The sequence below is a fragment of the Calonectris borealis genome, chromosome 26, assembly GCF_964195595.1.
Source record: "Calonectris borealis chromosome 26, bCalBor7.hap1.2, whole genome shotgun sequence".
NCBI lineage: Eukaryota > Metazoa > Chordata > Aves > Procellariiformes > Procellariidae > Calonectris > Calonectris borealis.
The window spans coordinates 3,994,559-4,022,180 of NC_134337.1; the positions used below are offsets into that span (position 1 = coordinate 3,994,559).

The 27,622-nt window shown below is 64.4% G+C and overlaps 2 protein-coding genes across 3 annotated transcripts; one reads left to right on the top strand and one right to left on the bottom strand.

The window, feature by feature from the left end:
* The first annotated feature begins 4,249 nt into the window (after nt 1-4,249).
* Nucleotides 4,250-8,856, top strand: SPDEF (SAM pointed domain containing ETS transcription factor). 2 transcript variants are annotated; one of them, XM_075174233.1, is made up of 5 exons: nt 4,250-4,717; nt 5,682-5,879; nt 5,971-6,018; nt 6,485-6,628; nt 6,713-8,856. In XM_075174233.1, exons 1-5 carry the CDS (start codon nt 4,270-4,272, stop codon nt 6,889-6,891), a joined length of 1,017 nt encoding a protein of 338 aa, XP_075030334.1. In that variant the 5' UTR covers nt 4,250-4,269; the 3' UTR covers nt 6,892-8,856. The 2 variants fall into 2 exon arrangements, with proteins under 2 accessions (XP_075030334.1, XP_075030336.1); XM_075174235.1 differs by having other exon boundaries at nt 6,488-6,628.
* A 1,055-nt stretch (nt 8,857-9,911) lies between these two features.
* PACSIN1 (protein kinase C and casein kinase substrate in neurons 1) lies at nt 9,912-21,461 on the bottom strand. Its single transcript, XM_075174468.1, has 10 exons — nt 21,296-21,461; nt 14,928-15,060; nt 14,386-14,542; nt 14,019-14,254; nt 13,695-13,850; nt 13,170-13,345; nt 12,732-12,852; nt 12,524-12,648; nt 12,050-12,243; nt 9,912-11,692 (listed from the first exon to the last, which is right to left on the bottom strand). Exons 2-10 carry the CDS (start codon nt 14,988-14,990, stop codon nt 11,583-11,585), a joined length of 1,338 nt encoding a protein of 445 aa, XP_075030569.1. The 5' UTR covers nt 14,991-15,060; nt 21,296-21,461; the 3' UTR covers nt 9,912-11,582.
* Nucleotides 21,462-27,622: the final 6,161 nt, after the last annotated feature.

A 27,622-nucleotide genomic window follows, 5' to 3' on the forward strand; every position in this document is an offset into this window, starting at 1 on the left:
AGCACCCGGGTGTCTGCTGCAGCCCCGGCCCGTGCAGGGACCCCACGTCCCTTCACCTGCTTAATCTGGGCCCCATAAAACAGCTCGTGTCTCCTCCTGGCCGGCAGCCACAGGCTCCATCGCCTCCCCATGCCCCGGTGCGGTTATCCTCGGGGTGTGCATGGCGGCGTGGGCTGGCCCCTCCCTGGGGACCGAGCTGAGCTCAGGGAGGTGGCCGGGGCAAGAGGTGCTGAGTCAGACCAGAAAACAGGGAAAAACCACCCGGATTGCAGCCCGGGATGGGCTTTTAGGCAAAGAGAGGATTGCTGGGTCCGTGGGGTCCCCATCCTCTCCCACCCCTGGGGTCCCGGCTTGCTGTGCTGAGGCATGCGGGGTGGGCGAAGCCGCAAGGATCGGATAAAGACAAATCCCACTGCCCGGGGGGCTGTTCCGGGCGGTCTGGGACAGCTCGGGATCCCGCACGTCTCAGGTTCCTTCCCCAGATGGCACAACACATCCCTGTCCCCATCCCCCCCGCTGCCTGGGGGCTGGAGGTGACCCCGGGGTCTGGAGGTGACCCCGCAGCCGGGCCCACCGCCCTGGCCGCTCCCGAGCCTGGCTGCCTGGGAAGGGCTTTCGGAAGTGCCCCGGGATTTGGGAGACATCCTGGGTGCCGCGGGCAGCACCTCCTCCTGCAGCGGGCCAACCTCCGCCGGTCCCACGGGGCTTCCCGAGCCGTGCTCCGGCACAACCTGTTTAACCGCAGATTTAATTTTAATTAACGGACCCATTGTTTGAGGGTGGTGGTTGGGTGGATTTCTTTTTTTTTTTTTTTTTTTTTGCTTGCTCCCAAGGGCTGATCCCTGTTCTCCCCCGTCACCGGTGCCGGTGTTGCTACCCCGAGCGATGGGGGGGTTGCGTTTGCCAGGAGAGCTCGGGGTGATACAGGAGATCCTTGTCCCCATCCTCATCCCCCTCAGCTGCGGCATCCGCTGCTTCCCTGGGCTCCGAATGGGGCTGAGTCCCTGCAACCCCGTGGAGCTGAGCCGACACCCAGCACCACCCAAAACCCCGGGCTTGCTGCTGGCCCTGCCGCCCTGAGCTTTCTGCTCGAAGGGAACGTCTGGGTTTGTTTTCTCAGCTGCTGTTGGAGCCGTTCGGGGCCGGGCTGTCACGGTGCCCTTTGGCAGCGGCCGCTGCCTTTTCCTCCTCGCCCTGCTCCGCGCTGCCGCGGGAACGAGCCCTTTGCCGCAGCATCGCCGCGGTGCCGGCGAGAGTGGGGAGCAGGGGCACCTCGCCTCTAAATCCGTGGGTAGCACCGGGGAGTGATGCGAGGTCACTCATCGTTTTGGGGCTCAGGGATGGAAAAACACTCAGGGGGACTTGATGGCTCCATCCTGGTTTAGGGTCTGCTCCATCCCAGTTTGGGGTCTGCTCCATCCCGGTTTGGGGTCTTCTCCACCACTGCTCTGCACCAGAGCCTTGCCTGCCCGTGACGGGGTTGCAGGCAGCACCGGTGCATGGGGAGGGCTGGGCGAGGGTGCTGGGGCAGGGGTGGGTGTCCTGCGGGCAGCACCCCACTCTGCCTGGCACCCCAGGGACGGCACCGCTCTCACTCGGAGCCTCCCCACGGGCTGCTGAGCCCCTGCCACCGCATCTTGGTGCCATGAAGGCAAAACCTCGGGGGCCTGGCAGGCTTTTATATCTTGGTGGTTGCTGTTTAAAGTGCTGTAAGAGGTAATTCCCTGATCGCATCCCCTCGTGCCTGCAGCAGTGGGATGAGCACGATGCTGCGGTGGTGTGGCTCTGCCGCAGGCGAGCTCCGGTGCGAAGCCCATGGGACTGGGGCCACGCTCACCGCCGGCAGCGGGCACAAGCCGGGGAGCGTTTGCCAGGGCTGATGCAATGACCGGCACAGCCCCGTTTAGCTCGGGCAGGGAACGTGAAGGTTTTTGGGGTGCCATGCGGGTCAGTGCTCTCCATGAGCATCTCGGTGCGCCCGGGGCTGCTCCTCCAGCTCTCCTTTTCTAGGGAAAAGCAAAAAAGGGAGAGGAGAGGGAAACGGCTGCCCAAAGCAGTTTTTTAGAGCAAACAGGTCCCCACCCAGCCCGGCCGCCTGCGTGCCAGAGCGGGAGAAAGTCAAACAAAGGCCCCCGCCCTGAGAGTACAGCACCGTTCGGCGGGTGAGTGCTCAGGTTTTTTGGGGCCACTTGCCCAAGGGATCGGGTCCTTCTGCTCCCGACCGGGAAGACGGGGACGGGATGGGGATGGGGATGGGGCTGGGGTCATCCATCCCGCCGCGTGCCCAGGGTTGGCTCCGCAGCCCTGCTCCTCCGTGTGTCTGGCTGGAGGCTGCAAGAGCGAAGCCCGGCGGAGGATGCACCACGACCCCAGAGCATCCCGGAGCCTTGGGGACAAGACCCCCGTCCCCTCCCCAGAAAGCCCCTGCAGCCGGCGCCGTGCAGCGGGCTGGAGCCATGCAAGCTGTTACCGCTTCCCTTTTGTGCCGGGAGCAGCGTGAGGCTGGATTTAAGGCTGAGCTGCTAAAGCTCTTCTTTTAATCCAGAGCAAATCAAGGAGAGGTTTGGAAGCCAACACCATCTCTCAGGGAAACTGTTTGGGCAGTGGGGGCAGCTCGGTGGCGCGGGCACCCCTTCTCCCTCCTCCTCTTCCTCGTTGAGGTGCTACCGAAACCCCTCGGGGACATGGGCTCCAGCACCCGAACCTGCAGCCCCTCCCCGGGTCCCCGTGGGGTCAGGCTGGTGCAGGTGCTGTTTGGGCAGCCACGGTTCCTCCATGCATTTTTCCAAGGTTTTTTGGGCTTTGCCAAGGCTGAAATGTTGGGCAGAGCTTCCTCGTGGTGCAGGTGATGCAGAGCCTCAAAAACCGTACTTCTGGGGGCATTAAAATCCCCACTGAGTGCATTAAACTCAGCCCCACCAGTCCTGCTGCGGTTAACAGGGCCGTGGCACGTGGCTATTAATGATGTTTAATTAACACCTCGGGAGCAGAGCCGGGCCCAGCAGCGTGGAGCCCAGCAGCGTTTGGCTCGGCAGAGCTGCAGGACGGCAACGCACCGTCCTGGGCGCTCGGTCGCTAGCGTCCCTCCTACGCCAAGCAGCCGGCTGCTCGGCTCCCCGCTCTCGAGGGACCCACATCTGGAGGAACCCGATGGTGTATTTTCCCCTTTAGTCTTTTAAACCTTTTTTTCCCCCCAGCTGCAATTCAGAGCAAACAGGGACCCCCTTTCCGTGGCCGCTGTGTCCCACTCCACTCTGGGGGCTGCCTTCTTTCTTTTCGGCTTAGTTCAGGCTTTGCACCGTCCTTTTTTATTGCAGGCTCCGTTGCAAAAGCTGTTACTTTTTCTGCTTTTAAATAACCTATTTGAGGTGTTTTTTTTTTTCTTCTGCTGGAGGCAGACAAGGAGCTCGGTGGTGCCCTGGCCGTGCCCGTCACCAGCCTCTCCCCTGGCAGGGGCTTTCTCTTCCCAAAGCCTCAGGACGGCTCTTGGGGAGGTTTCTCCACGGATGGAGCCGTTCCCTGGTGTTGCCATGGAAATTCAGCAGGCTCATCCTCTTCTCGGTGGCCTCCAGGACTCCCCGCGTACCAGAGACAGATGGGGACAGGCTGATATTTGGGGAGATTTTCTTGCAAGAGAGTAAAAGGAAAGTTCTCATCCGGGGGTTGGCAGCAGCAATGGAGAGCCGGGTGCTGCGGTGCTGGGCTCAGTCCCCGGCCCAGGAGAGCCGGGTTTGGGTGCCGTCGCTGCTGGGGCATCCTCAGGTGAAAGCAGCAGATGATGTTTTCCATGCCCAGAAATGTGCCTGGGTGCTTTAGGCATCCCGCAGCCCTTGGTGCCCACGGGCCGCCCTGCATAGGTGCCTCGGAGCCCCTCCAGCATGCCCCGCTGCCTCCTGCGAGGGTGTCCAGCCCCAGCTGGGACTGAACTGCTGCTAACCCGCTGTGCGATTCAGGGGAAGACCCCAAAAGCCCGCGGTGGTCGGGACCCATTCGTTCCCCGGGCTCCTTCTCCCTGCTGGCTGCTGCAGCTGACCCTCCCAAATTTGGGACAGCCCCCCCAGCCCCACGGCTGACCCCGAGCCTGCCTTCATCCGGGGGCTCACAGGACACCGTGGGTCTCTTTGGAGGTTTTTTCCCCTCTAACAGGCTTAGTTCCTCCCTTTGTGCCTGGCCGCTGGGCGGGAAGGCAGGAATCGGTGCTGGGGTGAGCCTCTCCTCTTCTCCTCTCCTCCTCTCCCGGCAGGTTTGGAGCCGGCGCTGAGCGGAGGGATGGGCAGCGCCAGCCCCGGGCTGACCGCTCTGCCCCCCAGCCGCCTCGCCCGGTCGGACATTGCCCTGCTACCCCCCCCCCGGGACCCCGACACGCGGAGCTGGGGCTGCCCGGATAGCCCCAGCCCCCCCGCCACCCCCGAGCAACCCCTGCCTGCTTTCTGCCTGCACTACTTCGACATGCTCTACTCGGAGGACATCGCCTGGGCCACCAAGGGCATGGGGGAACCGTCCCAAAGCGGTGCCCAGGGGGGGCGAGGGGAGGCGCAGAAGGAGCCGGAGCAATGTCCCATCATCGATAGCCAGGGCTTGGGGCTGGGGGCCGAGGGGGACCTGCAGGCCAGCCTGCACCTGGAGGAGCACTCGCTGGAGCAGGTACAGAGCATGGTGGTGGGAGAAGTGCTGAAGGACATCGAGACGGCCTGCAAGCTCCTCAACATCGCCGCAGGTGGGTGCCCCCACAGCCCTCCCCGGGGGGGCTGCGGGCAGGGTGCAGCGAGGGAGGGATGTGCCAGTGCGGGAACTAAAGCCATGCTGCAGCTCGGGGGGATTTGCAAGCAGATTGCTGGGGTTTGGGGGAGCACGGCCGCTGCCTGGGTCCCCTGGGTATCGCTCCTGGGCAGGGCTGTTTGCTAACGCCCAGGGATGCCAGCAAAATACCCCTCCAGCCTCGCTGGCTTGGAGTTAAGCTGAGGCAGAGCTTTACGCAGAGCCCTGTGCTGGGTGTGGGGTGCCAGCGTGACCCAGCCGGTGCCGCAGAGCCAGAGAGGTGCGGGGACACAGCGACCTGATGCTGAGCCTGTCCCTTCCCCTGAGCCGGGGGTCCCTTCCCCTCTTGGGGAGGGCGTGCGGTAGCAAGGAGCAGGCAGTGGGACTTTTATTATCCTTTTCTCTATCCCATATTCCTTTTCTCTATCCCATATTCCCTGGGACATTAGGAACAGGCGGATGGGATGGGGACAGCCTGGAGCCAGCTGATGTTATCTGAGCTGGGCGTGGGGTTGGGTGCGAGGGGAGCAGGACAGCCCAGGACCGAGTTCCCCGGGGTGTTGCTGCCACTGGGCATCGCTGGGGTATCCTCCTCGGGGCATCGCTGCCGTGACCCAGGCAGGCTTGGCTTTATGCAAGCTCTGCCACCCACTCCCTTGAAGCATTTGGTGTCACCCGGAATGGTGCAGGGAGCAAGTGGGGCTCCAAAAGGCTGGATGAGGCTTCCCAAAGCGAAGGAGGTGGCAAGGGGACAGTCTTGTCCCCAGGGACCAGCGCAGGCTGGGAGCGGGGTGCTCCCACCCTGGTGGGTGATGCTGCAGCGGGGCAGGAGGGGCTGGGTTCCCGGGGCTGCTGTGGGGTGAGATGAGTTTCCCCGGGCTTTGCCCGGGCTGTCGCTGGCCGCACTCACCCTCTGCCTCCAGACCCCGCGGACTGGAGCCCCGGCAACGTGCAGAAGTGGATCCTGTGGACGGAGCACCAGTACCGGCTGCCGCAGATCGGGAAGTCCTTCCAGGAGCTGTCGGGAAAGGACCTGTGTGCCATGTCCGAGGAGCAGTTCTGCCAGCGCTCGCCCGCCTGCGGCGACATCCTGCACGCCCACCTCGACATCTGGAAGTCTGGTAGGTGCCAGGGAGCGGGAGGGAGCTGGGGAGGGTGGGCGATGCTGTGCAGCAGGAGATGCCCCTCTGACCGCCCCCTCCTCCCTTCCAGCCGCCTGGATGAAGGAAAAAGCCGCCCCGGGAGATGTGAGATACTGCGGTGAGTTCTGCACGGGCTCAGCTCCACTGGACTCACTTCTGCCTCAGACAGGTCCGGGGTATTTGAGAGGTCATTCCCTGCTTAATTGCAATTATCTGGTGCGTTGGAGCGGCTGCTGCAGCAGCATCCGTGTGGTTGCAGTCCCTCTGCCCCGGAGCAGCCCCTGGGCTGTCTGCAAGGTGCAGCGAAGGGGAGATGTCCACGAGACCCTCGCCGGCCCCGTCCCGCACCCCGGGCATCCCTGTGGGGGCTGCGCAAGGGCAGGACTGAGCTGTTTTCCCTGCTCCAAGATGGGAAGGAGAAAGCCACCGCTTTCCAGACCCAGTACCTGGACTGAGTCTCCAGTCATCCCACAGGCATCGAGCTGGGATTTCCCGGACAAGGACTCGTGCGGGTCCCTGGGGTGGTGCAAAGCAGAGAGGTCTCTCCCCACCCCCATCTCACCCATCCCCATCCCTTCCCGCAGCAGGAGGTGATGCCAGCTGGGCGGACAGCGAGGTGGACTCATCCTGCGCCGGCCAACCCATCCACCTCTGGCAGTTCCTCAAAGAGCTGCTGCTGAAACCCCACAACTACGGCCGCTTCATCCGCTGGCTCAACAAGGAGAAAGGTGGGTGGGTGCTCCGGCAGCCCCGGGGCGGGTGCTGGGGGCACAGGTGAGGCTGTAACCCCCCGTGCCCCGCTCCCCTCCCAGGCATCTTCAAGATCGAGGACTCGGCGCAAGTGGCCCGTCTGTGGGGCATCCGGAAGAACCGCCCGGCCATGAACTACGACAAGCTGAGCCGCTCCATCCGGCAGTATTACAAGAAAGGCATCATCCGGAAACCCGACATCTCCCAGCGCCTCGTCTACCAGTTTGTCCACCCGGTCTGAGCGGCGGCGGTGGGACAGGCTGAGCCCCGGGAGGGACAGGGGACCTTCACCACCTCCCTCTGCATCCCAGCCACAAAAAACATCTCCCAGCGCTACGGACCGTGGCTGGGGTGCCGAGAGGCTCAACCCCCCCAGGGCCACCGGCGATGGACCATGGGACCCCTCTGGCCCCCCAGCCTTGGAGGGGAGGGATGAGCCCCCCAGCTAAGGGACGACCACCAATGTGCCCGGGTGCAGGGCAAGGACCGTGCAGAGCCCTCGTCTCCCGCGAGCGCTCCCAGGGGAGGGTGGGCACGGAACGTGGGGCCGGTGGAGGAGGCGTGGGGTTGATCGGGGTGAGATAAAGGCAGATGAATCTGTGGCTGTGGCGGGGCTCCCCATAACCTTGGTGCCCTTTGGCAGGGATTGAAGGTGGGAGGGTGGCTGGGGTCACCCGGGGGAGGAGCTGGGGGACGCAGGAGTCCTGCCCCCAGGTCTGTTGCCCCCCGGCACATTGTCCTCTCACCCCGCAGCCCCAGGGCATCGTCAGGACACAGGGGCACGTCCCAGCAGGAGACCCCAATATCCTCGTGGCTTCTTGCCCCAGGGCTGGTTTGGGGGGACACGACACCATCGGGGCCACACTCCCCTCCAGCCAGATCCTGTCCCCGTGCCACCCCCGGCCCGGCGGTGGGACTGGCTGCCCTCGGTGCCCGTCAGGACCGACCCTGCGCGCTGCAGCGGGGCTGCTCGGGATTTACCCCAACAAGCAGCTCCTGGCCCTCAGCCCTGTTCGGGGTGGGGGGCAGCGTGGCGGGGGGCTCTGCCCTTTGCTGCACCTCAACCCTCAGCTGCAAAGAAAGGGGCTGCCTGAATTTTGGGGGGGGGATGGCGGCTAGGCTCGTCCCTCCCTCCTCCCCTCCCTCCCTCCCGGGTGCTGGCTGCGGGTGGCTTCACCCCGGCCATTGTTCAGGGAAGACAAAGCCCAGGCGTGAGCCCGGACAATGGCACCCGTGGGGACAATGGCACCCGCAGGGACAATGGCACCCGCAGCTGCCCTTGGCTGGGCCCACGCTGACCCGACCCGCGCGGGAGCAGCCTGGCACCGGCAGCACCGCAGCACCCGGGGATGCTGCCGGCCGTGGGAGCTGGGTGCAGGGTAACTGCTCTGGGGACCACGGGCATCCCCCCGGGATGGGCGCATCCCCCCTTTGATTCCTGCTCCGGGACACGCTCGGCTTCTCACCTCTGCAGGGATTTGGGGCTGAAAATGGGTGTTTTGCAAAGGGAGCAGCTGTAAAACGCGGGCGCGGGGCCGTGCACACCGGGGCATCCCTGCAGGCGAGAGGGGTCCCCCAAGCTGGGTCCCCCATCCTCGGGCACGGGGCCACCCAAAGCCCCCCGAAGCCCCCAGGTCCTTGGCCCTGGCACAGGGCTCTTCCCTTGATTTGGATTTTATTTGGACTGCCTGATTCCTGAGTTTGGGAAAAGGGAGATGGCAGCTTTGCCGTTTCCCTCTGGACAGTAAATCTGAAATGCAACCCGCCGAGCCCGGACTGGGACGGAAAACTGGGGATTGCTTAAACTGCACATTTCATGAGAGCCTAAGTGATGTTGATCTTTTATATTATAGTTTTTTTATTTGTTTATTTGCTTTTTGGTTTTGGCTGGCAGCAAGTTGTGGTTTAGGTTCAAATGATGAGGGTAGACGGGCGGCCCGGGTACCCACGAGATGCTTTGTGGGAGGAAAGGAAAAAGACACTTGGTTGTTGGTCTTTTGTTTTTAACTTAAAAATAGCTGCCTGTAACAGCTCCTGCCTTTTGCTTTTTATTCTGCCCGTTTCGTACTGTTTACACGGCAGAGGAGCGGACGTGCTTCGGCCAGCCTTGCAAGCATCCCGGCTGGAGGGATGGAGGGCGGCTGGAGCGGAGAAGAGGAGCAGGGGAAGGAGGAAAAACTGCCTTGGCCTCTGGAAAAAGGCGGGGGGGTTGGAAAAAAAGAAATGGGAAAAAAAAAGCAAAATGTGTCTTGTGATTTCCTGTGTGCGACTGCTGCTCCCGCAGCCAACATGGGGAGCACCGGGAGGACGGGCTGGGGGTGCCGGTGCCCCAAATCCCGTGTCCCTCTCGCAGGTCCTTTGGCAGGGTGGGTGAAGGCACGGGGGGTTTGCACGTCCCTGCGGGGAAGGGGGGACGGCAGGGGGTTAAACAGCGAGGAAAGCTGCTGCCAGCTGGGGAGGGTGCACCCGGGGACACGGTGGCCCCAGGGACACGGGTACCTGACCCAGCAGATGCCCACCGCAGCGGGACGGGCAGCCAGCGCCGCAGGGCTCACAGCCGGGGTTTCCCCCAAACCTCTGCCAGCTCCAGCCCTTAAATAAGGGAAAATAAACCCCTTTTCTCTGCCCTCTCCCCACCAGGACCCCAGGGAGTCCCCCCCACCCCCCGGCAGGTCCCGCTCCCTCCACCCCGTCCCCCTCGGCCGCTGCCCTGCCCTGGGGCTGCCCGGGGTCTCCAGGGAGGGGAGCGGGGTGGGTGACCTGCAAATCGTTTTTGCCAAGGTTTCAAGGCTCGTAGGGAGCCCGGGAGGCTCCATCTCCTCTGCCAGCATTAACTCGCTGTGCCGGGGCTTTCCCATCTCCCCCTGCCCGGGGTAGGGGGGAGCGCTGGGCCGGGGGCTGCTGCTTTTGCTGGTGCTGGGAATGGCCCCAAAATCGGCTTTGAGTCCCCCCGCGGGCTTCACAAGGCTTCGCCTGGCAGGTTGGCATGGGGGGTCCCCAAGGGCAGTGGCTGCTCCCCCCTTCCTGCAGCCCCCTTGTCCTCCAGGACCCCAGCAATGCATCCCAGCCCCCCATCCCGCTGCACCCCAAAGCCTCAGGGTTGGGGCATCCCTACCTGGGGGTGCAGCGGTTGCAACTGTGGCTCCCCGGGGTGTGGGGGGCTCGAGCACCCGCCCCGGGCGGGGGGTCCATAACCCCAACAGCCGCCTCCACGCGGGGCGAGACCGGCGCACGGAGGCAAACGAGGACCCAGACCCGGAGGACGCTTACAGAGCTCAGTTATTTTTGCTTGCTGCTTTTTGTTGTTGTATCCACGGTAATACAATCACGATATATATATATATATTATATATATACTTCTTAAATTACACAATCAATGTACAAAAAACCGGGGTGCATTGCTGAGACAGGTGGTTGGTTGGGTTTTTTCTGACTTTTTTTTGTAGTTTTTTTCCTGTTTGCATACTTGGCAGGGGACGCGGGACCGGGCGGCTCTCGCCCACCGTGCCCAGCGCATGGTGCATCTCCTGCCTCCCCGAGAACACTGGATCCCTGGGGCCAAAAAATTCACGAACCAACGGAGGGTGCAGGAGAGGAGCGGGAGGAACGTGTGGGAAGATGATGGCATCGATGCTGCTGAGGGTGATGGTATGGAAAAAAATGAGAGATGATGTGAAGGGAAGAGCTCAGGATGGCAAATGTGCCTTGGGACAGAGGGGATGGGGTGACCGTGCTGGGTGGCAGCGCCCACGGGTGCTGAGGGGGTCCCGTCCACGCTGCGGCCGGTTGCAGAGCCCGAGCGCAGGAGGGATAGAGCCCCTCGGGGAAAAGCAAAGGGCAAAGCCTGCGGCCGTTCCCCTGCTTTGGTGTGTTGTTTTCGGCCGTTTTCGCCAGGCAGCTGCTTTGCTGCCGGGGCTGGGGTCTGCTGCCTGCACCGAGCCCTCCTCATCCTCCGGCTGGCTGCAGCTCCTGCCGGCACCGTGCAAGGCTGGACGTTGCTTATCCCCCATCCCCGGTCTGCTCCTGCCTCTCTTCAGGAAGGGAGTTGGATGGGGACCGTCCCCAGCAGCATCCAAACCGGTCCCCGCTGTCCCAGGCTGGGCGTGAAGGTGCTTCCAGGGCTGCGGTGGGTCCTTCTCCAAACAGCGGTGGATTTTGGGGCCATCTCCCCCTGGATCTGGTGATCCCTGGATAACTGCCCTCGCGAAGGGCGGTGCTGCTCCCTGCAGCACGCGTGGGGCATGGGCTCGGGAGCCTCCACCCGCTCCAGGCGGTGAGGAGGAGGAGGAGGAGGAAGCCGAGGAGCGGACCGTCCGCCAAGTTCCATGGCAGGGCTGGTCCCACCTCACCTGGGCACCTCAACCTGCCTGGGAGCAGGGACCTGCCCGCCGTGGGGACGGTGGCTGCGGGGCAGGAGGGGATGTTCGTCCCCTTGCTCCGGGGAGGGAGGATGAACTGGGGAGAAGAACATGGAAAAAGATGGAGTCAAACTCCATTCCCTCTCGTTTTTTTGGGGTGAATCTGATTGGTCCCAGGAGCTTCAGCGCTGTGCATTTCAGAACAGTTCCAGCCAATCAGAAGGCGGCTCATGATTTCAGTATCTTTAAAAACCAACCAATCAGGAGCTCTCACTGGTTGGGCTTTAAGATCTTGAGGTATCGGCTTTTCGCTCGGAAAAAAATCAACTAACGTAGACGAACAGACGTCATCTTTCGCTTCACGTTATCTTAGAAGAAGAAGAAAGCGACTATGCAAAATACTCTTCGGAGACAACTCTTAAAAAAATAAAAGCTTGGTCGGAAAATATGTCTGAATCTCTAACTGTGAGGGGTGAAGGACCAGACGGCAAAATGGCTGGTTGGCTGGTGGAGAGATGGAGACAACGGAGGGTGGATTTATCTGCTGACGGCGATGAGGAGCACACCACAAGACTTAGATCGCCTCCACGTAGTTGGCAGGGTAGAGACCTAGCTGCCCGTTGTCCAAGCGCCCTTTGCACCATCCTTGCTCGTCTTCTTCACCGAGTTTGGTTAGTTCATCACCTGGAGAGGAAGGTGGAAAGGGGAGAGCTCGTTGCAGGTGTTGGAGCCTCTTCTGTCCCCTCGTTCCTCCCCCGGATGGAGCTGCTGGGGGGTTCTAGGACTGATCCTGAGCACACAGGTTTGTAGAGTAGAAAGGCAAGGGGTGACCCGTGAGACCTCACGCGTCCCGTCCCACCATCTCTCCGGTCCCACCCGGGTTTAGGCTCAGCTCTGCCTTCCCCTTTCTGCCAGTTCAACGTTTTGAAGGGCTGGGTTAACCCAGAAACGATTTGAGGGATTTTACACCAAAAAGCAGCGTGGGACTCGCGGCTCCAGCAGCCGAGCCCTGGCCGCCCTGGCACTGGTGAGGGACCGTACCTGCTTTGAAGCTAAGCTCGTCCTGCTCCTGCCCGTCGTAGTCGTACAGAGCCCGCACCCGCACGCCCTTCCCCGCCGACTCCTCGTCGAAGGGGTTGGTGCCGCCGTTGGCCTCGCTGGTGTTGAAGGAGTTGCTGCCTTCGTCGTCGGACCACTCGGCGCTGTAGGTCTGCCCGCGGTCGTGGCTGCTGACGCTGGGGTCGGGGGGGGGGAGGAGGGAGAGGGCCCGTCAGAGCGGGTGGGGGGACGGTGGGGTGGGCAGGCGCCGTGTGCCTGGGGGGATGCTGCGGTTTTCCCGAGGTTAGAGGGGAGCGGGGGCTGCAGTGAGCAGGACCCCCCGGCTAGTGACATGTCCAGCATGACACGGAGGGAGGACAGAGAAGAGTGGTGGCTGTCACCGAGGACATCCCCCACTGGGAATGTTTGCGCAGGCAAATGCCGTGCCTTTTCCGCGGCATCTCCCCTGGTCCTCACCTCCCACGCTCGCCCGCCGGTGCCCCCGTCTCGCCCATGCTGCTGGTGTTGGTCAGGGTCACCCCCTCGCCCTTCTTCTGCTTCTCCTTCCTCGTTATCGTGTGCGTCAGGTCCGGGTTCCACTCCTGCAAGCACAAAGCAACCGGCCCCTGAGCGCCCGGCCGCCCCGTGGGGCTGCCAGCACCCCAACCGGGGTGCCCAGCCTCACCTCGAACTGGGGCCAGTTCATGGGCATCCCGGGGCCGCTGGTGCTGCGGAACCACCGGAGATCCTCCTGCGCGTCCGAGAGGCGGATGGTCTGCTCCAGCTCCCGGTAGACGTTGGCGTAGCTGCGAGGAGAGACGCCGGTCAGGGTGCTGCGGGTGGGGGTGGACCCCAGCGGGGTGCCCCAGGGATGGGGTGGGACGGGGACATGCCCAGGTTGTCCTACAAGGCACTAAGGGTGCCAGGCTCCTGCCCAGCCCTCCTGCCACTCTGGTACCTCTTCATGACCATCGTGTTGGCCAGAAACCCCTCTCCCTTGTACTGGAGGGGATGGGTTGTCCTGGAAGCTCTCGGTCCCTCGAGGGCTTGGTTTGCTTTCCAGGCAGCACGAGGAGACCTTGTGTGGGCACTTTCTGCCCAGCCAGCGCAGGAGGCACCTTACCTGCTGCTCTCAGCCAGGTTCAGGTGCCTCTTGATGTCCAGGAGCACTTCCTTGAGGAAGTTGAGCCTCTTCTCCTCAAACTGCTGGCACTGCTCGAAGACCTGCTCCATGCTCTCGATGTACTGCGGGGTGCACTTGTTCAGCTCATCCAGCACCTTCTCGTACTTCTCCTGAGTCTGCAAAGGTGCAGGAGGGTACCTCGGTTACACCTCGGGCACCTCAGAGGCCCCTTCTGGGTGCTGGGAGGCTCTGGTTGGTGGGCCACCATGCTGGGGAGCCCAGATTGAGCCAAGAGCCTCTGTGGGTGAAATCAGTCTGGTTGTCGGAGAGATTTTGCCCCGGTAAGAGGGGTAAATCTCTGCCCTGCTCACACTCCCCTGAGCACTGCCTGCAAGTCCTCACCCTCCACAGGAACGTAAGGATGGGAAAATGGGAATGAATGGGGGAAAAGGGGCGTGGTGGCCGTTTCCACTGGTTTTCCCTGCCCGATGCCTCGTGAGCCCAGAGCAGGGCAGCGGCTCGCACCTTTTGCACGTCTTGCTTGCACTTTTCCACTTTGTCCTGGAGCTTCTTCTGCTGCTCGGGGGTGTTGGACTGCTCCGCCTTGCTGTTGGCTTCCCGGGTCATCGCCAGCTTCTCCTCCTTGCATGCCAGGTGGTAGGCTTTCTTGGCTGTCTCCAGCTATGGAGAGGAGAGAGAAGGGACATCAGAGTAGCAGTCACAGCCCCCTGCCCATCCCTCTGCCTGCAGGGAGGTGCCACCCGGCTCTCCCAGCCTGGACCGGGCACCCAGAGCCGGAGCCGGGTGGTGGCACGGGTGCCTCAGGACATGCTGCGCTTCTCCTCTTACCTCCTTGAGCTTCTTGGCCCAGGGCTTCTGGGCTTTCCGGAAGCCGTCCTCAGCCTCCTTGGCCTCCTTGAAGCCTCCCATGATCTGCTTGTGGTAGGCGTCCTTCTGCCAGTTCTTGACCTTCTCGAAGTCGTCGTTCAGCAGGCTGTTCTTCACCTCCTGGTGCAGCTCGCTCACCTTGTCCGCTTCCGTCATGATGGCACCCCATGCCTTCTCCAGGCTGCCGTACTGGGGACCTGGGGGGCAGAGGGGACAGCTGAGTGTCACTCCACAGCCCTTACCCCCTCCACCTCTACCAGGTGAAGTTGTGATGGTGCACGGGACCCAGGTGTCCTGGGGGACCCTCCCCCTGGGGAAGCCACGCTACCTTTCTCGATGAGCTGCCTCCACCGCTTGGACCAGTCGGTGAGCTGCTGGGCGTAGGACTTCTCGATCTTGGCCCGCTCGTGCACGCAGTTCATGAGGTCATTGCAGAGTCGGTGCCCGTCGTCGATCCGCTTCACCGTGCGCTTGTAGTTCCCCACCTGGGACGGGGACGGGGACGGGGACAGGGACAGGCAGGCATGGGAGCCGCGGCCAGGCTGCCCCGCTCAGCCCCAGCTGGCCTGAGGTGGGAATGGGGGGAGCACTGGGCACTTTGGGGGTGCAGGGATGGAGCTTTTGCTTTGGGGCTGTTCAAACCCAGCTCCTTTCGGTCCCCTCCATCGCTCTGCGCCCCTCGGGGACAGCCGAGGTTGAGACCCCCAGCAGAGCTGGCTGGGACACCCGAGCCACCGCAGCAGGGATGCCCGCAGGCAGGGCTCGCTGCAGGAGGGGAGGGCAGCGCCGTCCCCCCCAGCCCGGGGGACACCCCGGGGTGCAGTGACAGCAGCAGGGGCCCCGTGGGAGGAGAGGGCGGCCGGGACTCACCTCCCAGAAGCTGTCGGTTGTTTCCTCTGCGGCCGCTGCCGACTCGTCGTAGGAACCCGACATGGCTCCCGGCGCTGCCTCAGGCGTCAGTGCGGGCGCTGGGTGGCTCTTGGGCGAGCACCAGCCTCATGCACTGAGGGGAGAAGAAGGGGGGAGTCATGGGGGGGGAACCCCCATCCCTCCTGCCCACAGCACCACGGGACAAGCATCCAGCTGCAGGGGACGGGGATGGGGACGGTGCCTGTTCCGGCTCCGGACACACGGACCCCTCCAGTGCCCCCCCCACCCCAAGGTGCCATCCAAAGCCCCCCGAAGCCAGCTGAGCTGGGAGGGAGAATCGCAGGGAGCAACACGGCGGGGAGCTCACCGGCCAGGGGCCTGGCTCGGCACTGCGCGTCCCTGGGGAGCCGCGACGTGGGCGAGAGGCTGTGGCAGGGCCGGGGGGGATGCGCCGCCCAAATAAATGCTCGTCCTGATATTCTACCCTCATCAGTCCTGCTCTTCAGAAAAACGGCATCCCCGGAGCATCACGTGGCCCCGCTGCACGGCTTAACCCTTTGCCGCTTGCCGAGAGCCACGGCTGGGGATGGGGGCTGGTGGGTGGCATCACATGGGGACAGAGAGGGGACCACGGTGGCCATGAGCATCCTCGTCATCCCCATCCTGCCCCAGCTCCGGCCAGTGCTCCCGCGGGGAAGGGCTTGGCCTGTCCCGCATGGCATCTGCCACTGGGATGGGGACAAAGTGGCCATGAACTGCCCCAGTTTCCTCCTGTCCCGTCCCCAAAAGGGCTGTGGGAGCGGGATGTGGCCATGATCCCCGTGCAGCAACACTTCTCCCGGGGAGACGGAGCAGGCAGCAGGAGACCTGGCTGCCTGCATCCCACCCTGCACCTGGGAGAGGGCGCTGGGATGGGAGGGCAGGGCTGGGGGGTGCGGGGTCCTGGTGCCCCGGTGCCCACCCACGGGGAACACTTGGTGGGTGGCTGCACACTCCAGCTGTGCGCACAGCTGGCCCCGAGGAGCCCGAGAGCCGGGGCAGGGCGGCAGCAGGGCACGGCCCCGGGAGGATGGGGGGCTGAAATGGTTACTGGAGCGCAGCGCAGGGCTCGCTGTGCTGGAACTAACAGGGCCTGGCAGGGATTTAGTGATATAATCAGGGAGGCACCAATCCCCGCCGCCCTCCCCAGCCGGTTAAAAATAAACGCATGACTGTCCCTCGCTCAGCCGCCGAGACGCAGATGGATGGGGGACCGCGGCGGTGCACAGCGCAGCCAGCACCGTCCCCCCGCAGCCGGCAGCACACGGCGCCCACGCCTGCCTGGCACCCATGGCACGACCACCGCCCTCCCCACCTATGAACCCCAACCCGGACACCCACGGGCTGCCCCGGTGCACCCACAGCGGTGGCAGAGCAGCCGGTGGCACAACTGCAGGGGACCCCGCAGGGTGCCACGTGTGGCCATCTGTCCTGCAAACCCCGGGCACGGTGCAGCACTCAGTGCCGGGGTCTTTGCTTGTGCCTCTGGCTCTCCGTTTTGTTGCAGAGGCTGCGCTGGCACGGCAAGGGCATCCTTGGGGTGACAGCCCTGGCCCTGCTCAAGGCCAAGGCAGGGACCCCAGGGAGGGAGCCCACCCACGGCTGGGGGTACCCTGGGACCCACGGGCACATGAGCCAGCCCGAGCTGTCCCCACCAAGCCACCAGGAGCTGAGGCCGTGGGGCACTGCGGGACGTGGCTGCCGCAGCTCCCGCTCCTCGCCGTTACCTGGTCTGAGCCGCAGCCTGGGGGTTATTTTTGGCTCTGCATCACTTCCCAGCTAACGCTGACACCTTGTTGCTGCTCTCCTGCCACGCACCCGCACCCACGACCATCCTCGTGTGCCCCCCGGCTGCCTGCGCAGCACGTGCCAGCCCCGCGCCCGCCGCCCTGGCCCCGCCGGCGCAGCCCATCGCTTCGCATCAAGGCGGCTGGCGGTGATGCCCGGCGCCCACAATGGCGGTGGCTGAGCTGAGCCACGGCGTGGCGAGCTGCCAGCCCCGGCCACGCGCTGCCACTTGGGCACCCTTGGCCGAGGGGGCTCCGCTTCGCCCCCCCAGCCCCACGTTTCCACGAAGCTGCCGAAAAGAAGCTGCAGAGCATTTGGCATCAAGTGATGGTGAAATTTGTCCCAGCTCCTGCCCCCGTGTGCCCTTGGGTTGCTCCCGCAGCAGCCGCCCCCCTGCATCTCTCTCCCCATCAGCCCGCTCAGCGCTGAGCACTGCTGCAGCTCGTCTCACCCACCGGGCAGCTCCTGCTGCTGCCAGTGTCGCAGGGGGGTCTCTGCCCTCCATGGGGGCCGGGGACGCGGCCACCGACCCTGCGCAGGCAGGAGGCTGCTGCAATGCAGAGGGCTGGCGCTGCCGACGCTGCGGGCACGGGCAGCTGCCTGTACTCCCACAGCCGCCAGCCCTCGCCGGCAGCGCCCTGTCCCCACACAGGCAGGGACAGCCCGGTTTTGCCATCCCCTGCTGCTGGCAGAAGAGCGTGGGCACCCGGGCAGGGGGCAGCCGGGCCCCTGACTCTCCCTGCCAGAGCTTTGCCTTTGCTGTAACACCGCCATTAAACGCGCAACCCCCCGGTGCAGCTGCCACGGGGTGCCCTGTCGGACGGGGGTGCCCCATCCTGGGCTCTGGGGTCCCCGGTGAGGTGCCAGGCACCAGCCCCAGCCCCGGGGAGGCTGCGTCCGGGTGGCATGTTGCTCTGCCTCCACGTTTTTTGGCTGCCCTGGCCCCAGCACCTCTGCTGCAGCCAAAAAGCAGGTGATGATGTGATACAGGCAGCAGGCAGCTGCCTGCGTGTGCTCCCGTCCTGCCTGCTTGCACATCGGCTGAGCCCGGTGGGGACCGGGGGCCGGGAGGGGCTGCAGAGCCTGCCGGTGCGGGTCCTCCTGCTGCGGAGAGCCCTTCGCCAAGGCAGATGGTGGCGGATGCGCTGCAAGGAGGGGAGCAGAGCACGGAGCGAGCCTGCGTCCCCGTCCCTGTCCCCATCCTGTCCCGGGGCAGGAGGTTCACGCCCGTGGTAAGTGGGAGAGGGCTGGCTGCGAGGCCCTGCCGTGGGAGCGAGCGCCAACGGGGCTGGGAGGGGAGTCGGTGCCTAATTATTGGTGAAAGCATCCAGGGAAGGGGGAAGCCATGCTGGCAGCTGCGCTCCATCGGTGGGAATCAGAGCAAGCGGGGAGCTCCCCGCCACCAACCCCGAGCACAAACCGATGCAACGCACGACGTTTCCCTGGTGCAAACCCCTTCTGCAGCCGCAGCGTCCCGACACGGAGCTGCAGCCCAGCCCGGCCGGCGCCGCCCAAGCCGAGGGCAGCGGGGACCCTTGTTTGCTGGAGCATGTGAGCTGGGGACAGGGTGGTAATTTGCTGCATGATGTTGCCTTGCAGTTACCAAGGGCTCCTGGCAGTAAAGCTGAAGCTCAGCAACTGGAAAGGACCCGATGGTCTGAGCCGGTTTTATTGCAATTAAACGCCGGGACTGACCTGGCCTGTCAAATCGAACCATCCATGGGGCTGCAATGTGAAACAGTTGCTGCGTTTTGGCTCCTTTTGTAAGCACACGAGGCCAAGGATGAGTGCAGAGGTTTGGGGGGGGAAGTCAAGCTGGGGTTCAGGTTTTTGGCCACGGGGAAGGTCATTTGCTCTCCCTCATCTCGGCACGGGGCTGGTCGGGGGGCGTAGCACCAAATGCCACCGCGGCGCACCACTGCTGTCGCCACATGAAAACCACTCGCGGCAAAGACAAATGGACTAGAAACGGCCGAGGAAGCCCAGGCAGTGCCATGAGCAGGGCCCAACTGCCCGCAAACCCTCCGGGGAGCCTGGCAGCAGCGTCTCCCACCACGCCGCAATGGTTCCAAGGCCGCCGTGCTGCTGCATCGGCCGCCGGCAGTACCCGACCTCAGCACCGCATCCAGCGCGGGCACCGATGCCCGCGTGCTGCTCCCGCTATGGCAAAGTATGGGGGGGTGAGATGCCCCCGGCACGATGGCAGGTCCTCAGGCAAAGCCAGTGACGCCGGGGTGCTTTGCGAGAGGCTGCTTTGCTGCCGGTTTGCTGCTCAGCTTTGACCCGGCTGGGTGGCTGCCGGTTTCCCACCGATGCAGGGCTGATCCGTGCAATCCATGGGGCTGGGGCAGGGAAACGCTCCCGTGGGGCTAGCGAGGGTCACAGCCTCGGGAGCGAAGGGGGTGCAGAGGGGTTTGCTGTGGCGTGGCTGAAGCGTCCCCCCTCTCTGGACCCGACGTGGACCCTGCGAGGAAACGGTTAAGCGGGTGCTGCTGATTCACTGGTGCTGGCAGACGGCTCTGCACCAGGCACTGGGCGAGGAGGCAGGAGCGGAGCTGGGGCTCGGGGCTGAGCAGCCTGGAGGGGCGTGAGCAGCCTGAACACACATCCTCCCCCCTCGTTATCAAACAGAGCCCAAGGCCAGGCGGGAGGTGAGCCTGGGCCCTTCCCAAGCTGCCGGCTCCATGCAAGCAGGCTGCAAACAGCTCGTGTCAGGGCCCCTGGCAAAACCCCTCCGGCCGCAACAGGAGTAGAGCTGGAGTCCCGGGATGCAGAGCCGAACAGCGGCCAGATGGGAGGGGACGGGTGTTCCCTGTACGCCGGGGGCTTCTCCGTGGGATTTGAGCCAGGGCAGCGCCGTGGGGCTGGTTTGGACCTGGTGCACGTGGTTGCTCGAGCAGTGCACGAGGTGGCTGCGAGGACAGCAGGTCACGCAGGTAACGGTGGGAAACTTCTTCTGGGAGCCACTTTTCCAATGAATCCTGTGTGGGATGTGCCCGCGGCGGCCGCCTTGCTTCAATTGAAGTTGTCTGCATCGACCACGGGGGGCTGAGGATTTGAGGGGGGCCTGGCTGCAACAGGGACTCGCTGGACCTTTCCAGGTCAGGGCTCGGAGGCTCCCTAAAACCGGAGCATTTGCAAAGGAGGTTCAGTGATCCAGGAACATTACTGGGAGCCACAAGATCCACGTGCAGGCGGGAGGACACCCACCTCGCTGGCTGGGGTGGGGGCCAGGCGCCGTAGCTTGCAGTAGCTGGGGGAGACGTGTTTGCTCCAAGCCCTGGCAGCAAATGGCTTTGCATTTGGTGTGGGCTCTGCAGAAACCTTCACCTTCCTCCTGCGCTCCCCAAAGTTACCCTGCTCAGAGCGCAGGACACCCATCAAAGTCTTCTAGGGATTTGACGAGCCTTGTGCAAAGATTTCTGGAAATATGCATGGCATTTGCAGATAACGCAAGTGTTTCTCTCCAGGGGGGCTTGCAGCCCGGCTCAGGTACAGCGGATGTGCCAGGAATGTGGATAGGCACCCCGGGCTGCAGAGGCAGGATTGTCAACCCCATGCATGTGCTCAGGCCTGGGGAAGGGAGACGGGGCTGAGCCTCAGCTCGTAGGGTTTCGACTTGCCTTCCAGCTCTGCAGCTTTTCTCAGCCTGCCGCCTGAGCTTGCCACTGTAAACAAGGCTGCTCGGACTCTCGAGCAGGGATTTTTGTGGTCCCAGGAGCGGGGTTTAGGCAGAAATCCAAATATGAGGTTTGCAATTAAACCAAGAAGCAGCAAACAACAGTGGTGGAGGGTACGGCGGTGCTGTCCCCTCGCTTCCGCATCAGGGAGGGGGGAAACCACAGCGTCACGCGCTGGCACGGGGGGGTCCCATCCCCTGTACCTTGGCGGGACGGACCCAGGGCTGGCAGTGACAGAAGGTGAATGGGGCTGCCGGGAGCAGGGCGATGTGGAGGGACAGCGGGATTTTAGCTGTCTGTGGTGGGGGAAGGAGACTTGGGAGTCGGAGGGGGCCCAGAGAGGGGGTAGGAAAGCAGGGGGATGGGGGGGCAGAGAAAGGGGGAAGCTGGGGTGACAACGGCAAAAGGAGGGGCTTCAGTGATGGGGTGAGGCACTCATTTGGGCAGGGGGACAGCGATGACATGGACAGCACAAGTCCCCCCTCATCATTTGCAGCTGGGGAAACTGAGGCACAAACCGAGGAGTGTGGCAGCATCACAGAGGGGGTGTCCCTTGCCCCGGCACCCCATGGGATGCACAGGGGGGGTGAAGGTCATGTCCCCCCCGGCCTCCCTGGCTTGCAGAAGGGATCAGGGGACACCATGTCCTGCTGGAGGGGTGCAAACCCACGCCGTACTGCCTGGTCCTTGGACAGCATCCCCCCCGCTCTCCCCCCATCCCCACAAGGGACCCAGGCATCCCGCACCCCCATCCCCACCCACGCAAAGGCCCCACGTAGCCCCATCCCCACGGGGGACCCGGGCATCAACTGCCCCTTCCCAGGCTGCCCCCGGTAAAACCCCGCAGGGGCTGGCGCTTACCTGGGCCGGGCGGCGGGGGCCGCGGGGGCCCGGGGGGCTCCGCCGGGCACGGCGGGACGGGCGGGCTGCGCTGCGCTGCGCTGCGCCCCGCACCAGCCGTGCAGCAGCGGGAGCGCGCACGGCCGCGCGCGCTGCCTGCAGCCGCCCGTTACCATGGCAACCGGGGATGGAGCCGCTGCCTGCAAAGGTTGCAAAAATTATCCGGGGGGGGGGGGGCGGAGGGGATGGAGGACACCCCCCCCACCTCCCCCTTGGCCTGCTGCCAGCCCCTTCCAGCCCCCCGGGCCATGCCGAGACCCTCGCCCAGGGCACGGTCCCCTGGCACCTGCCCCCGGTGCCAGTGAGGTGCTCAGCACCCACCGGACAGGGCTATTCTGCTGCATGGGGTGCTGAGGCCCGGGGCGTGGGGATGGGGGAGGCAGTGGGGTGCCAGGAGCCTGCGGCTGGGTACATGTGGGCATCTGGCTCCGTTAGGGCCACAAACAGGCTCCTTCCCCCTTCGGCTGCACTGCTCTTTGGGGAGCTGAGCGAGGGTACCCCGGGGGTCCTCATCCTGCTGCTCCTTGGGTCCTTGACCCTCCTGCACAGGATGGGACAGAGCAACGCGCTCCCTCCTCTCCTCCCCCGGGTGCTCTGCCACCTCCACGGCCCCCGGGAAGGGGCTGCAGGGTGGGTTTTAGGGCTGACCCGCAGCTTTTGCAGAAACAAACACCCCAAAATGCCCTCGGAGAGGCAGCCGGTGCTGCCTCCTTGCCAAATGTGCCAGCTGGGAACAGGCTGGCAGGAGAAGCAGAAACCGTCCTTCCCACCTGGCAGGGCTGGGCTGGGGAAGGGGGTGACGGGGGCTGCCCCCCCCCAAGGCTTCTTTGCGGCCAGGGAGCTGGGCAGCTCCCTCCCCGCTGCCATCTGCCTCTTCCCGAGTCCCGGCACTCATGCCTGGGGTGACAGGATGCGGGTCCCAGGGGGGAGCAGGAGGCTGGAGCCCTCCCGCCCCACGATCGGGGCTGTCGGGGAGCCGGGAGGATGCGAGTGGGGGTGGCAACAGGGTCTCCCCCTCTCCACTGCCCGAATGCATTGCGCCTGCATTTCCCCCGGCTCACGGGTGATGTCAGGGAAATTAAAAGCCAGCAGGAGACGAGCGCGTCCAGCCGAGTAACCGAAGCCGCCCACAGAAGCTGCAGTAATGAGGCTGCCGGGCCGCTGCCGCCGGGATCGAGTTGCCCGGAGAATGCAACCTGGTCCCGGGAGGCTCCGCTGGCCTCCGACACCATCTCAGCTTTCCCCTAACGAGCGCCTTCGACTGCTTAATGAAGCTTGGTGGGGCTCTCCATCCTGCCTGCCTTCCAGCTCCTTCCAGCTTCATGCCATCTGAGCGTGTCTTCCCACCTCACGGCCGGACAGAAAGGCCCCTGAAATATTTCATGCCCGGCTGCAGCTGGCAGCAGCATGCAAGACCAAAGTGATCTAATGCTCCCCGATCCTGACACGGGAGCGGGGATGGACCGCCGTTCCTGCAGGTGCCAGGGGATCTTTGCCCGTTGGCATTTCAGGGCGAGGAACCGGAGGGTGCTGGTTAACTGGGCTTCATCCTTGCATGCAATGAGTTGGCAGTTCTCAGCGCAGGGTCGCTGCAGGCGCTGCTGGGCTGTCCCAGCTGCCTTCTGCCCTGACGGCATCCATGCTGCAGAGGAGCAAATGTTCTTGGCGTTAAGCACTGGGTGACAAACGCTCTCCAGGAGGTGACAGGGGGGACCTCAATGACTTGGGGGGGTTTCCCAGTGCTAAAACCTCATTGCCATCAGCTTTGTGGCAGATGTGGTCCGTGCAGGTAGGACTGACCCACGTCTCCCTCCCCGGCGGCTCGGGCTGCTCAGTGCTGGTAGCAGGCAGGAGCCCTGCCTCCACAGTACGAGGCTCCCACAATGAGGGTCAGCCGGTTCCTTCACCAAAAACTCGGCCACAACAAACTTTTCCCTGGCTCTCGCCATCCCACCGCTTACTATTTCCCACGGTAAGTCATTTCCCCTCCTGTAAAATGAGTTTGCTTGTGGGAAGCAGCGGCCAGTATTGGCAGGAAATAAGCCCTGATTTATTGGGCCACTTACCGCTCTGAAATTACGGCTCTTTGAGTGCCACGGCAAACTGAGAAGCGGAGCAAATTAGCCCACACCGTGCTCTCGCGGCTGCCAGCAGCCTGCCTGCGCAGCGAGCCGGTGCGGGCAGGAGAGGAGAGAAATGCCACCAGCTATCAGCCGCTCTGCCCATCACCCGGCCACGAGTGCCAGCCTTTGCACGAATAAGGGGGGGATTTTCAAGCGTGGCCTGCTCCTGTCTGCCTCCCTAGCAAGGAAAGGAAAATGCATTTCCTAAATGATGGCAGAGCCCCCGTTATAGTGCTCTCTGCTGAGCTGGCTGATGCTGGGAGCAATGGGAGAGCCCCCGGCCCATGGGCGCTCCAGGGAAGGCTGCTTGGGGATGGGGGCAGAGAGGGGTCCCGGCATCCTGCGCATCCCGAGCCCATCCCTGGCCCCCCACTGCCCCTTCCCACTCGATGCGGGGGGGCAGAGAGGAGCGTGAGCTGGGGCTTGCGGGGCTGGATGGGGCCATTGCCCCCGTGCTTGCCCCGTGCCCAGGCTGCACCCCCACTGCGGATGTGCCGCTGGTCCCAGGAGCCATCTCGGGCTTTCTGGGAGAATGCAAGTGCAGGGCTATTTTGCATCTCTAATTAGCAGCGGAGGATAATTGGCCTCTGCAGCAATTACGCAGAAAGGCAGCCATTGTGGAGGGCCCTGGTGCGGGGCAGGTGCTGCCAGAAACCCAGCTCCCACCAAAACAATCCCCTTCTTGTCTGCTCATAACTGGCCCTGGGGGCATCTCCGAGCCCTTCCGGGGAAGGGGCCGGGGACGGGACATAAAGGCTCCATTTTTCCTGGGAAACTGCACGGAGCTCAGTGCAGGCAGCTGCCTGTGAGGAGCCCCTACGTATTGCCCACGGCCACAGCGACGGCGGTGCTGGGGCCCCGCTGCCTCCTTCGCCCCGTGCTCTGCCATGCTGAGGGCAGCCGGATGCCGGCTCGGCCCCTCCGGGAAGCTGCCGGCTGGATGCAGCCTCTCCTTCTCCAAGGCTCCTCTGCAGAAGCACGGCAGGGTCCTGTGTTTGTCTTCAAGGTGTTGCACAAACACCAGCCGGGCTGGCTGCCCTGCGGGGACAAAGTCTGTCCCTGGGCAGAGCTGCTCGCCGAGGTCTCCTCCTCCTGCCGAGCTGTGCCGGAGGAGCCCAGCTCCATCCCAGCTCCATCCCGGCCCCAGCAGCATCACCTCCCGGCATGACCAGGGAAACCAGCAGGGCTGGGGACACAGGATTTCCAGCAAGGGGGATCCACATAGAGCCAAATCCAGGTTTTGGCTCGCTGCAGGACACTGCCCCGGTGCAGACGCCCTTTGCCGGCGCTGCTGTTCCCTTCCCTTTCTCGCCCTGCCCCTCTGCACGTCACTGATCGATGCCTGCCAGCCGCCCGGGCTTGCCTTCCTCAATCCTTTTACAGTTAAATCCAGCTCCCGCCCTGCTGCAGCCCCTTCGGCGGCCACGCACCCTGGGGAGAGGTGGGAGAGGAGGGGGCCGAGGGGGGGTCATGGATCGCTGCAGACCCCAGGGCAGGGTCAGCACCGTCAGAAGCGGCCGAGCCGGTGGCTTGATGAATTCCCCAGTTTTCTCTGGGCTCCTGCAAAGGGAACACAAAATCCCGGGGTGGGGGGAAGGACCCTCAGGGCTTCAGCCGGGGTTTCGGGGTCAGGTGTGACGGGAGCCGCAGCGTGGCACCGAGTCCTTGTTTGGGGCCGGCGGCGCAGTCCCCCGGCCGGGCTGGCTGTGCTGCGGTGATGGCCTTGCCCCGAATATTTGGCTTAGGGATGGGGTTTGCCTGGGGAAGGCGGCGCGGGGGCCAAGGGAAGCGGGAGCAGCCTGAGAGGCTGCCGGGGAAGCTCTAATCCGTTTAGCAAAGTGCTTGCTTTGCCATTTCCAAGGCAGACGCAAAAGCGGCAAAGAGGAGGCGCAGGCAGCGCGGCAGGACGAGGCGGCGAGGGCAGCTCTCCTGCTCCGCGGGACGAGCCGGGAGATGCATTTCGCCCGGGGGTTGCTGCAATTGTCACAGCATCCCAGGGGCTGCCCGGGGGGGGGGGTGCGTGTGTCCTCCCCCCAGCTCCATCCCTGCTCTCCAGGAGAGGAAGAAATAAGGTGATAAAATGGTAGCAAGGATGCCCTGGTGCCCCAGGGCGAGGGATGCCCAGCGAGGTGCCCCAGGATGGCACCAGGCAGCTCCAGGCGCCTTGGGACCTCCGCATCCCTCAGCCCCTCCTGCCCCAGGGCTGCACCAGCCTCCAGCTCTGCCCGGGCAGCCCAAAACGCGCAGGCACAACCCCCGGGTGGGTACGAGCCTCCCCCAGCCCCGCGCACCCCGCAGGGACCCCGCTGCTCCCTCCGGCTTCCCAGGGCAGGCAGTGGTCCCTCTGACCACCCTGCTCACCCTAGCGCACCCCCAAAATCACAGCTCTATTGCCCTGTGTGCCTCCAGAGCTCACACCCTGGGGGCAAACGTGGGCTGGGGGGGGGGAGCATTGGCCCCTGCCTGGGGCTGGGAAGGCAGAGCCCCCCGGCAGCGCCCGGGCTCAGCCTAAGCCGTCTTGCGGAGCCTCAGCTCCCTGCCAGCTGCTCGGGCGTCGCGGTGCCCGGCCGTGCCCCTGCAGCTGACGGGATTAGGGAGCTCTGGGGGGGCTCTGCCGTGAGCTCAGCCCCCAGAGCACCCCAGGGAGCTGGGCGGGGGCTGCCGGCGCAGGCTGAACCCCTTTGACCGCAGGGCTTGGAGCAGGAGCCTGTGTTTCTCACCGGGTGAGAAGATGCCAAACATGTCCCAGGGAGGCAGCGGGGGGGAAGATGAGCACGGTTGCTGCCAGCCCCCCGACCGCGGGCTGGCCCGGCTGGGGTCCCAGCCCTCCCTTATGCATCCACGGGGGGCTGGAGGGACCCTGCGCCCAAAACTGAGAGCAGCTGATCCACCAGCGGTGCCAGCCCCCCGTGGGCAAGCGTGGCTCTGGGGCATCCCTGGCCCCGCAGTCAGTGTGTGGGGCCAGGAGCCTCCCCCCAAAAGCCCCCCAGGAGCCCTGGGTGCAGCGGGTGCCCGGGTGGGCTATGGGGGTGATGGGCACAGCGTGCAGAGCGGGGCCAGGAGAGAGCTGGCGTGCGCTGCATCCCACCAGCCCCATGGTGCCACGTCTCGTGAGCCCCCAGAAGCTCTGTCCCCTGCCAGACCCCCGCCAGACCCCTGCCAGTCCTCTGTCAGACCCCTGCCAGACCCCTGCCAGTCCTCTATCAGACCCCGGCCCAGACCCCTGCCCAGACCCCTGCCCAGACCCCTGCCCAGACTCCTGCCAGACCCCTGCCAGTCGTCTATCAGACCCCTGCCAGACCCCTGCCAGACCCCTGCCAGTCCTCTATCAGACCCCGGCCCAGACCCCTGCCCAGACCCCTGCCCAGACCCCTGCCAGACCCCTGCCAGTCGTCTATCAGACCCCTGCCAGACCCCTGCCCAGACCCCTGCCAGACCCCTGCCAGTCCTCTACCAGACCCCTGCCCAGACCCCTGCCAGACCCCTGCCCGAGCCCTGCCCCTCGCTGCCGCTTCACACCAGACCCAGCTCCCCCGGGAGGTGCAGGCAACCGGGCAGGGACCTGCGGGACCCACGCTGCCTTCCCACCCTGCCAAAGACGCCGCGAGGCCAGGAAAAATGGGTGAACCCGAAATTTGGGGGGTAAGCCGAGGCGGATGGCGAGCCCTGCTCAGCACCATCCGGCAGAAATCACTTAAAATGGGTCAGGGAGCTGCTCTGCCGAAGCGGGTTTCATTTCCCAGCAAGCAACCATTGGCACGGGGGGGGGAACACCCCCATTTCAAACCCACCACCAGCCAGGGACCACCGGAGGGGACTCGGGGTGACAGCACTGTCACGGTGCATCCCATCGGGGGACACCGCTACCGTCACCCGCCGTATGCCGGCAACCCAACCGCAGCAAGCCCCAGCCAACCCAACCGATGCCAACCTCCCGCCTCGCCGGGAGCCGGGTCGGCCCCAAATCTGCCGGGAGCCGCGTGGCGGTACCTCTGGGACGTGGGGCCGCTGGCGGAGCGGGGCTGGCTGCCTCTCGCCGGGGCTGGCTTTGCACATCGGCAGGAAGGTCACGGCAGATGGGGAGGAGGGGGGTAAAGATCAGCACGGAGATTAGGGAGGCATTTTTAGCCAACCAATCGCCGTCCCGGCGTAATGACTCCTTGGC

What these genes read in the sequence shown, in the direction of transcription:
- SPDEF (XM_075174233.1), top strand. Translation starts at nt 4,270, where the DNA reads ATGGGCAGCGCCAGCCCCGGGCTGACCGCTCTGCCCCCCAGCCGCCTC. An exon ending in GCTCCTCAACATCGCCGCAG is followed by an intron (nt 4,718 to 5,681) that starts GTGGGTGCCCCC and finishes CTCTGCCTCCAG; the next exon opens with ACCCCGCGGACTGGAGCCCC. An exon ending in CTGGCTCAACAAGGAGAAAG is followed by an intron (nt 6,629 to 6,712) that starts GTGGGTGGGTGC and finishes CTCCCCTCCCAG; the next exon opens with GCATCTTCAAGATCGAGGAC.
- PACSIN1 (XM_075174468.1), bottom strand. Translation starts at nt 14,990, where the DNA reads ATGTCGGGTTCCTACGACGAGTCGGCAGCGGCCGCAGAGGAAACAACC. An exon ending in TGAACTGGCCCCAGTTCGAG is followed by an intron (nt 12,649 to 12,731) that starts GTGAGGCTGGGC and finishes TTGTGCTTGCAG; the next exon opens with GAGTGGAACCCGGACCTGAC. An exon ending in CCGGCGGGCGAGCGTGGGAG is followed by an intron (nt 12,244 to 12,523) that starts GTGAGGACCAGG and finishes CCCCGACCCCAG; the next exon opens with CGTCAGCAGCCACGACCGCG.